The sequence below is a fragment of the Microcaecilia unicolor genome, chromosome 14 (assembly GCF_901765095.1).
Source record: "Microcaecilia unicolor chromosome 14, aMicUni1.1, whole genome shotgun sequence".
NCBI lineage: Eukaryota > Metazoa > Chordata > Amphibia > Gymnophiona > Siphonopidae > Microcaecilia > Microcaecilia unicolor.
The window spans coordinates 22,084,523-22,096,674 of NC_044044.1; the positions used below are offsets into that span (position 1 = coordinate 22,084,523).

At 46.1% G+C, this 12,152-nt stretch overlaps 1 protein-coding gene across 1 annotated transcript in view; it reads right to left on the reverse strand.

Moving 5' to 3' along the window:
• Nucleotides 1-12,152, reverse strand: part of LOC115457014 (serine-rich adhesin for platelets-like) — a 50,916-nt gene that overhangs the window by 16,585 nt on the left and 22,179 nt on the right. The window contains exons 4-8 of the mRNA XM_030186439.1: nucleotides 6,788-6,910; nucleotides 5,954-6,072; nucleotides 3,857-3,915; nucleotides 2,971-3,095; nucleotides 1,212-1,374 (exon numbers count right to left, since the gene is read on the reverse strand). Coding sequence (XP_030042299.1) covers nucleotides 1,212-1,374; nucleotides 2,971-3,095; nucleotides 3,857-3,915; nucleotides 5,954-6,072; nucleotides 6,788-6,910 — 589 coding nt within the window. The remainder of the gene's footprint in view (nucleotides 1-1,211; nucleotides 1,375-2,970; nucleotides 3,096-3,856; nucleotides 3,916-5,953; nucleotides 6,073-6,787; nucleotides 6,911-12,152) is intronic.

Sequence of the window (12,152 nt, forward strand, 5' to 3'; positions counted from 1 at the left end):
CATCTAATCTGTGTGCACTCTTCAGTCCCTCCTCAGACTCTAGCTCATTCTTCCAATAATGCCTTCTTCTACGGATCTTTCTTTCCATGCTGCTCAAATCTTCAGTAGGAGAAGGTGATGTATCAGGCCAGATCCTCTGCCATGTGGAACCTCTCTGATACTCAGAACCACAGAGGATACGGTACCATCATACAGTTCAAAGTATCAGATGGACCTCAGACAGCAGAGAAGGACATGGCCCAAGGCATCACCATCCTCCTTCCCATTGTGTCAACTCAATTGTTAAAGAGAATGGGGAAGGATTATAGAATGCATGAGGAGGTCATGAAAGAAAAGAGCATCCACACATTATCCCACTCCAGGTCGTTGATCAGGACATTGTGTCGATGCTCTTCTCTTTCCTGACCTCCTCATGCATTCTATAGTCTGCCCCAATTTCCCTTAATTATTGGGCTGACAGAAAAGAAAGGACAACGGTAATACCTTGGGTGATGTTCTCCTCTGCTGCCTTAGGTTCAACTGACACTGAACTGCATGGGGGTACCACAATCTCTGTGATTCCATGGCAACGGCTGGATTTTGTGGCTGCTGTTACAATTGTGGAATTACGGAACAGTTGAGGCCCTGGTTATGGTTCCAGAGAAGAGATATAAACCCAACCAGGCCTATAACAGTTACTCTACTGCTCTAAGAAAGAGAAGTCAACTATGACTGTAACAATTTAATGGCACCCGATCATTGAAATTGTGAAACAGAGAGAGATATATAGTAACATAGTAAGCGACAGCAGATAAAGACCTGTACGGTCCATCCAGTCTGCCCAACAAGATAAACTCATTTTACAAGGTATGTGATACTTCATATGTATACCCGAGTTTGATTTGTCCTTGCCGTTCTCAGGGCACAGACCGTAGAAGTCTGCCCAACACTCTTCTTGTACTAAAAGTTCTGAAGTTGATGTCGAAGCCCCTTAAAATTTATACTCAAGCCCATCCCTATCTATTAAGTCGCGATCACAGGTTTTGCTTCCCAATTACCGGCGTTGCAACCCAATCTCCGCTAAGATTCTGCGGATACATTCCTTCTAAACAGGATTCCTTGGTGTTTATCCCACGCGTTTTTGAATTCCATTACCAATTACTCTTCAGCCCAAAGAGAAAGGAGGAACTTTGCGCAGACCATCTTAGTTAGGAAATTAGTGTGTGACTTACAAGCACGAGGGCCCCTGCTGTTGCACTGAACAGCGTCCATTCCTGCAGTTGTAGTAGTATGTATTCTCAGTAGAGCAGTTGGAGACACACTTCAGAGTGTTAGAAACGTTCACAGCATAAAAATAGTGCTGGAACTCAGCATGGACTTTATCTAAACAGTAGTCTAGAGAGAAATAAACAAAGGCATATTAGTGAGAAACTTGAGAAGGATACAACACAGGATAAATGCATAAGCACATTGTAACTAGTGCACACATACAGACCTATAAATGTGCATTGCAAACAGAGACATACAAACTTATTCATATGTGCATTATACATAGACCATTTCACTATCCATATGTGGTAATTGAGGTTCCACAGTTAATTATCACATTTGGATAGTGAAAGTGTTCTTTGTATTGTAAGTTTTGCAAGCTAAAAGTGATCATTATACATAGACCCACAGATCTATTTACTTAGGCACATCCCTCATCCCCTTGGAAGGACACGGTATAGGAGATAATTGTAGGTTGTATTTTGGGGAGACAATCAATGGAACTGTGGGTGCAGCCAAAGGAGGACAAGAAGATGGTGGCATCAGACAAGGTCCAATGCATGCTCTGTCTGTTTTTCACCAGAAAACTGTCTTGTGAACTATCCACATCAAGCAATGACTCCACATTAAATTTAGACTCATATTTTGGAAGAAATTCAATGTTCTGAAAGTTGTCAATGTCTGGTTCGTATTTGGTGCTGTTGTTTTAATTGATTGCTTTATTTGTAATCCACCAAGAATTTTAGATTGTGTGGAATAGAAATTTAACGAATGAATGACACGTGCAGGGACTCTACACAGCAGTCACTGTATAGTTGTCCTGCACTCAGATATTGGGATGGTTCCTCCTTGGGATTCCTTCAGCACCTACAGTACTGCTCGGCACTTGCCCAGTTTCAGAACCAAATCTGTTGGGATACAGCAGAGTTTGGGAGGAAACAGATTTCCTCCAAGCTCTAAATTATGAGGAAAGTAGCAGCGCATCCCACTCTGATGTTGAGTCCTTTGGGCTAAGACTTGGCTGCAACAGGATCTCTTGCTGTGTAACATCAGAGCAGGTGACCAGTAGCTAGCAATGGTCACAGAATGTAAGTCCTGTTGGGAGCTAAGAAGTGTGCGAGAGGAAAGGGAAAATCTTCTGTTCTCAGTTAAACATGTCCCAGCCAGGGACAGAAAGTTCTGTACCCTTTGACCACATGAAATACTCTACATCTCCATACCTTGTATTCTTGGCTCCTGTATGTTGATCGTGGTGAAACTCTCATTGAAGCATATTTGAACTAGGAGCAGATGAAGTTATAGTTTCAGTATCATGAGCTTATAACAATATAGTCTTCTTCGATATAGTACAGTGTAATTTCAGATTTCTGCCATTTGGTCAGGAGTTTCAAAAAACCTTGCACCCAAATCATATGGTTCTTATGACAATGGCATGAAAATTAACTGGGCATATGCTCTTTGTTTAGAGATTTAACAGGAATAAGAACTGATTTCCAGGACATGTAACTGGGAGAGCTGGGAGAGGGTCTTTAGCACCCAATACTGAACCGGGAGGCAACCATTAATGCCAAGCACTGAACTAGGAGAGAGAACCTTACCGTCTAACATCAAATCACCCACCACAGTACTGGCAGTGTGTTCAGTGTGGAGAAGGGGGGGGGGGGCAGATGTCATATGATGTAATTTCAAATCACATTTAGTACTCTTATCGTATGTATGTACCGGTTTGATTGCTGCTTGTACAATTCCTGCCCTTAAAACTGTCTTTGAACTCTTGTTCAACATCGTTGTACTTTGAGAATGGCGCTTCCACAATGACCATATGATCCACAACGATACTGCCTTTTCTGGAAGAAAGAGGAAGGAAATGAGTCGCCTTCTGCCTCAAGAACAAGAGCCCACAAGGCACAGTTGAGGGAATACCCACTGGCAAAGCATTGCTCAAGAAGTCAACTGACTGTTGTCACTACTCATACCATTCTCTCTTTGCCCTTGCTCCGCCCTTTCTGCCTCGCCTCACCCCATGCGTGGAACAAACTCCCTGAGCCCATACGCCAGGCCCCCTCCCTGCCCATCTTCAAATCACTGCTCAAAGCCCACCTCTTCAATGTCGCCTTCGGCACCTAACCACTACACCTCTACTCAGGACTGCCCCAACTTGACATTTCGTTCTTTAGATTGTAAGCTCCTTTGAGCAGGGACCGTCCTTCTTTGTTAATTTGTACAGGTTTGCGTAACCCTAGTAGCGCTCTAGAAATGTTAAGTAGTAGTAGTAGTAGTTTGCAAGGACCTCAGTATGATGTGATATGACATCACTTCACACATTGCTTCTCCTGGGTGATTCTGCAAGATCTCAGCATGATGTGATACAGTGTTATAACAACACTGCACACTGATTTCCCTGCATGGTGCTGCAGGACCTCAGTCTGAGGTGATACAGGTGTTGGGTAACATCACTACACACACTCTCTTTTCCTGTGTGGTACTGCAGGATGTGATACCGGTGTTAAGAATTACCCCAAAAGGCTAAGTGGGAAATACACACTTAGAATGTAGCTCCTACAATGAGTTAATTGATTCATTAATTTCATTTAGAAAAACTTTTTACCTCAAGGAAATGATCTCCACACCTTGATACCCAGGAACCTCATTATATATCAGTCTCATCTAGGAGAGAACAGAAATAACCTATTACCAATACAAAGTAGAAACTGTAACACAGAAAATACAGAGAAGTTATTAGGTTGGTCAGAGGAAGCTTCGCTGCACTGTTTATGTGCAAATCACTAACTACCGTCCAGTAGCATCCATCCCATTGTCAGTCAAACTGATGGAAAGCATGGTTGCCGAACAACTTGCAGAATATATAAACAAATTCTCAATATTACACGAATCACAGTCAGATATTCGCCCCCTCCACAGCACAGAAACAGTACTACTCACTCTCCTAGCCAAATTCAAGCAGGAAATAGCAATAGGCAAAAATATCCTCCTCCTCCAATTCGACATGTCTAGTGCATTCAACATGGTAAACCACAATATATTAATAAGAGTACTAGATAAGTTCGGGATTGGTGGAAACATACTTAGCTGGATCAAGGGTTTCCTAACCACAAGAACATATCAAGTAAAATCAAACTCAAACATATCATCACCGTGGAAAGCAGACTGCGGAGTACCACAAGGATCACCGCTATCAACAATCCTCTTCAACCTAATGATGACCCCACTAACCAAGTCCTTATCCAACCAAGGCCTTAACCCCTTCATCTATGCAGATGATGTCACAATATACATTCCTTACAAATCTAAACTGACAGAAATCACTAACGAAATCAAGATCAGCTTGAACATCATGGACTCTTGGGCAAATGCATTTCAACTAAAACTCAACAAAGAAATAACACACTGTCTCATCCTCTCATCCCAACACAGCGCAGACAACCCCACAATTATCAACACCTCAGATTACACCTTCCCTATCTCAGACAGCCTGAAAATCCTTGACGTTACATTGGACTGAAACCTAAGAGAGCCAAGTGACATCCACAACAAAGAAAATGTTCCCCTCAATGTGGAAACTCAAACGCATGAAACAATTCTTCCCAAGGGAAACAATTTGCAACCTAATACAATCAATGGTACTAAGCCATTTAGACTACTGTAATAGAATTTATGCGGGATGCAAAGAACAAACATTAAAGAAACTTCAGACCGCTCAAAACACGGCAGCTAGACTTATCTTTTGAAAAACGCGATTTGAAAGCGCAAAACCCCTCCACAAAAAACTACACTGGCTCCCAATCAAAGAACGCATTGCTTTCAAAATCTGCACTCTGGTACACAAAATTATATACGCTGAAACCCCGGGATACATGACAAACCTGATAGACCTACCAACTAGAAACACATCTGAATCAATACGAACGTACCTAAATCTGCACTACCCAAGATGCAAAGGACTCAAATACAAATCAACTTACGCATCCAGTTTCTCCTACATAAGCACACAACTGTGGAACGCATTACCATAAGCCTTGAAAACTACGTACGACCACCTAAACTTCTGGAAAAAAATAAAAACTAACCTGTTTAAAAAGGCAGACCCTACCAATCCATCATAAATGCCTGATCTGTGCAACACAACAAAACTAAAGCACGTAATGGACATAACACAACTCTTCCGTTCTACGATTCCCTAGTGTGGCTGTGCCACATCAACTTTATCTTACCACAATATCAGTTTGTATTTGTTTACACCGGAGTCTGCAAACGCCTCTCCGGTACTATGTAAGCCACATTGAGCCTACAAATAGGTGGGAAAATGTGGGATACAAATGTAACAAATAAATAAAATAAATATTACTGTCTGGGAGTGGCACATTCACCTCTTGTGCTCCCACTTTCCTGACCTTAGAGGAATTTTCTCCTCACAGAGAGACACAGAGACTGCAGGATGAGACAGGCTGAATCCAAAAGGGGTCATAATTCAAGGAGACAAAGGTGCTCATTTTCAAAGCACATAGACTACAAAGTTACATAGTAACTGTGACTTTGTAAGTCTATGTGCTTTGAAAATGAGCCTCAAAGACATTTAACAGATGTCTGATTGGCCTTGAGTATCCAAAGAACCACAAAGCTACCCCTTCTTCTGTCCAGGGTGCTGAATAACGCCCTCTGTGGATAACTATGATATTTCTCTTACCTGTTCGCTAAAACGTAGGGAAAATTTTTTATATTCTTCAGAGGCTGTATTGGTCAGACTCTCAGTAAAGTTTTCATTTGTAACCTTCACTGTGATGTTTAGCGTCACATTTATATTTTCTGCAACATAAGAGAAACATTATCAGCAGAGATTATTCTAAAGTGAGCAGAAATGGTTCTCATTCTCCCTCCCCAGCACTGACTTACCACTCTGAACCTTCTCCTCACTTGCCCTGTATTTTGTCATTACCTTGATCCTGTCTTTTCATCTCCCCCCCCCCCCCCCCCCCAACATTTTCCCCTTATCATCATCCTCCCCCTCACTTTCCCAGCATTGCCCATTTACTCTCATCCTTTCTTATCCTTCTACTGACCTCCCATCATTCCCAATTTACCTTCATCCTTCCTTATCCTTCTCCTCACCTCCCATCATTCCCCATTTACCCTTATCCTTCCCCTCATCTCCAATTACTCCCCATTTACCCTCATCCTTCCCTCACCTCCCCTTATTTGCTGACTCACCTTACGTCATTTTATCCCCCTTGTTTCAGTGAATGAAAAGCACTTAGCAAAGTTCCACATGGCAAAACACTGTATCCATATGTATTTGTTTCTAATGGTCAGTGCACTAGCCTGAGAACCAAGGGAACTGGGTTCAATTCCCACTGCAGCTTCCTGTGACTCTGAGCAAGTCACAACCCTCCATTGCCCCAGGTACAAATAAATACCTTTATATACTATGTAAACCACTTTGTAACCACAGAAAGGCGGTATATCAAATCCCACCCCCCTCTCCCAAGAGTAGTGTGAGGACAAATGAGAACTTGAACCTTACCAACAATGACAATATCATCGATGTATTCACATTGGGGACCATAGAAAATTGTGGGGCAGATACACTTGATGCCATCATAAGTACCTCCATTCTGGCAGCTTATTGGTGGTACCGTGGTTGTCCCTTTATAGAAAAGTCATTGTAAGAATAGAGGTTATTATACTGCTGAAGGATCACAAAAATAGTACAGCAGTGGTAACACAGAATCCATCTGAGCTGGAGGCTGTCTGCTAGGCAGAGCTACAGAAATTCTGCCAAGTAAGATCACCTCATAATAACAACATGGTAGATCACTGCAGAAAAAGACCACCTGGCCCATATAATCTGCCCAGTTATTCTCATCCCACACTTTCAAAGATATAATCCCAGCTACCTGCCATCTTGCTCTCTCTTTTAATAATATGAATATATTAATGAATATGATATAATTATAACACTGCTCAGAAGGTTCCTATGAAACTCATGTTTTCCTACTCTTGAGTCATGAACGTACAGGTATCCATTTGGTAAGATGAGGGGAGAAAAAGCATGCAGAAACAAATTAAATTCCAAAAGCCAAATTTATGAGCCACATGTAAGGACTCAAGCAAAATCAGGGTGATAAATATGGTAGTGTGAAAAAAGCAGTACATTACATTTCACAATGCAAAAAAAAAAAAAACCCCTTTCTTTTGCTCAGTGATTTAATTGCCCATTACATTTTTACACAGACATCATTGTGCAGGGAAAAACTTGTGCAAAAAGGAATTGGGGGGGGGGGGGGGGGGGCTATCTGCCCAGCACTTAAATTTAAATGGACAACAAATCAAGGAAATATGGCCAATGGGACAGCAACCATAAAAGAGTTTATGAACCAAGCAGGCCAACTTGAAATCAGTCCTAAAATTAACCGGCAACCAATAAAGCTCCCTAAGCAATGGTATCACGTGATCATATTTTTTTTCTTATTTTTTGTAATGATGGTACTGTTTAGGCTGGCAAAAACAAAAAAGGAGGTAAAAACCCTCACGAAAAGCGTGAGATACAAAACAAAAAGTGAGGAGAATGGATGAGGATACCAAAAAATATGTATTTATTCACATGAAAAAAGGTTTTTTTAAATTAACAAATTATACACTGTTTAGGCTGGGACAGAAGGAGTAGCACTGATATATTTGCAAATTGTAAGGTATTTATGTTGTTTGTAGTTTTATGGTTTCAACTTGTGTGTGTCGATTTGGAAACCACTTGGGATGTAGGCAGTTGTATAAATGTTTTAAATAAACAAATAATAAATGGCATAAGTGAGAGCTTCTTGTCCTCACTTTTAAAGCCCTTAGACTTTATCTCCACCAGTATCTAGCGTCTCTCACAATCCCTTATTCCCCCGTCCGTCTCCTCTGTTCCATCAACAATCACCAGCTAGATCGTCCCAATCCAAAAAGTGCCCAGCTCGAATTTACTCATTACCGTGCCGTTTTCTTCGCCAGCATTTTCTATTGAAACTCTCTTCCCCCTGCTTATTCGGTCAGAATCATCTTTCAAAATCTTCAAGAAAGCACTAAAGTCCTGGTTATTTCAACGAGCATTTAACCCTTTGGTATGATAGCGAGGGCTTTGTATCAGATCCTCTGGCCCTCCCTCCCTTACTGTCTATTATCTGCTAATGCTTTATTCTGCCCCGCCCCTTTTTCCTTCCCCCTTATTCCTTCCTCTACCCTTAGTTTGATTGAATGGCTATGACTATTGTGACTCTTTCCTATCAGAATTTTGTACTTTCCTTTTTGTACTTCTGATTACGTAAATCATTTTATAAATCACCCAGATCTGCAAGTCAGCTTGGGTGGTAACACAAGTTTCATTAAACTACAAACTATTAAAAAAAACAACTTTAAAACAGCTTCAGTCTCCTAAATACCCAGACCCTTTGAGCCCACAAAACTCCCCTTACCCAAGGTAAGTTGAGGTCTTCAGGAGCAGTGGAATGAATAATCACTCCTGTCCTTCTGACCACAGCATTCGGCAATACAGTGGCTCTGAGCTGTGTTTGCCAGTGGCAACTATGTCTCATATACAAGACAATTTCAATAGAGAATAAAAGTGTAAGCATGGAGCAGAGAATAGGAACACATGAGTGGCAAAAGCACAGACATCATCAAGAAATTAGGTAACAGCAATTCTCCGAGGACAAGCAGGCTGCTTGTTCTCACTGATGGGTGACGTCCACGGCAGCCCCTCCAATCGGAAACTTCACTAGCAAAGTCCTTTGCTAGCCCTCGCGCGCCCGCGCGCACCGCGCATGCGCGGCCGTCTTCCCGCCCGACACCGGCTCGAGCCGGCCAGTCTTCTTTTGTCCGCACTCGGTACGGTCGTGTTTTCGCCGTGTCGAGCCCCGGAAAGTCGACCTCGCGCGTCCAATTTGTTTGAACGTGTTTTTTTCCTTCGGGAAAGCTTTGTCCTAGTCGGGAAGTGCTCCGGAAACCCCCCGCCGGGTTTCGTGTAAATCCTCCCCGTACTTCCAGCTTTTTTGCCCCGGTAAGTTTTCTTTCGTCGTCGGGGTAGGCCTTTTTTCGGCCTCGGTCGAGATTTTTTCTCCCTCTAAATTTGGTGCTTCAAATTTCGCCATTTCGGCTTTTGATTTCGCCGGCGTGATTTTTCCGCCCATGACATCGAAGCCCTCCAGCGGCTTCAAGAAGTGCACCCAGTGCGCCCGGGTTATCTCGCTCACTGATCGACACTCGTCGTGTCTTCAGTGTCTGGGGGCCGAGCACCGCCCTCAGAACTGCAGTCTGTGTTCCCTGCTTCAAAGGCGGACTCAGGTAGCGAGACTAGCCCAGTGGAACGTGTTGTTCTCGGGCTCTTCGTCGGCATCGGCACCGGGATCTTCGAGTGCATCGACGTCGTCAGCGTCCAGACCATCTTTCTCGGCCGCCCCTGCATCGAGTGCATCGAGGCATCGGGCCTCTGCATCGGCGCCGAGACATCGGATAGCTGCATCGACGTCGGTGGTACCAGGACCTCGTCTGCTGATGTCGTCGGACGGTGGTGCATCGGGTGGAGTGCAGGTGAGGGCTGTCCATTCCCCTGCTGGTGGCGGTGAGCCCTCGGGTGGGTCTCCGCCTACCCTGAGGGCTCCTGCGGTACAGCCCCCCCGAGATCGACCTTCTTCAGTCTCGGCCCCGAGGAAGCGACGGGTGGATTCGACGTCCTCCTCGTCGGTGCCGGGGAGCTCCGGTGACATGCTTCGGAAGAAATCGAAGAAGCATCGACACCGGTCTCCTCCCCGTGTCGGCACCGAGAGCTCTGGGTCGCCGAGGGATTCGGCACCCAGCAGGCATCGGCACCGAGAGGACCGCTCACCCTCTGTTCAGGAGGTGTCGATGCGCTCCGCTCTGGACAGCCCGGAACAGCCTCCACGCCCGGAACAGGTACTGACGTCGACGCCTGCATCGACCTCTCAGCCTTTCTCTGCAGCCGCTCTAAACGAGAGCCTCCGGGCCGTTCTCCCAGAGATTCTGGGAGAGCTGTTGCGCCCTACCCCTCCGGTACCGGCGGTGCTTGCGCCACCGGTACCGTCGAGCGTGGCGCCGGCTGGCCCATCGCCCAGGTTGAGGTCCCCGACGTCGGTACCGCGTGCGGTACCGACCGCGGCCACCTCCCAGGAAGGCTCCCCGACTACGTCGGCGGAGGGAGCTTCGCCGATGCGGGCGAGGGAGTCTACCTCTCGACGCCCCCATCGTGGACGGGGTTCCACGGAGTCGAGCAGGGCGAGGTTGCAGACACAGGTCCGTGAACTTGTGTCTGACACCGAGGGTGAGGCCTCGTGGGAGGAAGAGGAAGATCCCAGATATTTCTCTGACGAGGAGTCTGGGGGTCTTCCGTCTGATCCCACTCCCTCTCCTGAGAGACAGCTTTCTCCTCCCGAGAGTCTGTCTTTTGCCTCCTTTGTCCGGGAGATGTCTATGGCCATCCCCTTCCCGGTGGTTGTGGAGGACGAGCCCAGGGCTGAAATGTTTGAGCTCCTGGACTATCCTTCTCCACCTAAGGAAGCGTCCACTGTTCCCTTGCACCATGTCCTGAAGAAGACATTGCTTGCGAACTGGACCAAACCATTAACTAACCCCCACATTCCCAAGAAGATCGAGTCCCAGTACCGGATCCATGGGGACCCAGAGCTGATGCGCACTCAGTTGCCTCATGACTCTGGAGTTGTGGATTTGGCCCTAAAGAAGGCTAAGAGTTCTAGGGAACATGCTTCGGCGCCCCCGGGCAAGGACGCTAGAACCTTAGACTCCTTTGGGAGGAAGGCCTACCATTCCTCTATGCTCGTGTCCAAGATCCAGTCTTACCAGCTCTACACGAGCATACACATGCGGAATAATGTGCGGCAGTTGGCGGGCTTGGTTGATGCTCTTCCCCCTGAGCAAGCCAAGCCTTTTCAGGAGGTGGTCAGGCAGCTGAAGGCGTGCAGAAAATTCCTGGCCAGAGGAGTTTATGACACTTTTGATGTTGCGTCCAGGGCCGCTGCTCAAGGTGTGGTGATGCGCAGGCTCTCATGGCTGCGTGCCGCCGACCTGGAGAATAGAGTCCAGCAGCGGATTACGGACTTGCCTTGCCGTGCGGATAACATTTTTGGCGAAAAAGTCGAGCAGGTGGTAGAGTCTCTCCACCAGCGGGACACCGCATTCGACAAGTTCGCCCGCCGGCAGCCTTCAGCTTCTACCTCTACAGGTAGACGATTTTTCGGGGGAAGGAAGACTGTTCCCTATACTTCTGGCAAGCGTAGGTACAATCCTCCTTCCCGACAGCCTGCGGCCCAGGCTAAGCCCCAGCGCGCTCGCTCTCGTCAGCAGCGTGCGAATCAGCAAGGCCCCGCGGCTCCCCAGCAAAAGCAAGGGGCGAGCTTTTGACTGGCTCCAGCAGAGCATAGCCGACATCCAAGTGTCAGTGCCGGGCGACCTGCCTGTCGGAGGGAGGTTGAAAGCTTTTCACCAAAGGTGGCCTCTTATAACCTCCGATCAGTGGGTTCTCCAAATAGTCCAGCAAGGATACACCCTCAATTTGGCCTCTCAACCTCCAAATTGTCCACCGGGAGCTCAGTCCTACAGCTTCCAGCACAAGCAGGTACTTGCAGAGGAACTCTCCGCCCTTCTCAGCGCCAATGCGGTCGAGCCCGTGCCATCCGGGCAAGAAGGGCTGGGGTTCTATTCCAGGTACTTCCTTGTGGAAAAGAAAACAGGGGGGATGCGTCCCATCCTAGACCTAAGGGCCCTGAACAAATATCTCGTAAAAGAAAAGTTCAGGATGCTTTCCCTGGGCACCCTTCTCCCCATGATTCAACAAAACGATTGGCTATGCTCTCTGGACTTGAAGGATGCCTACACAC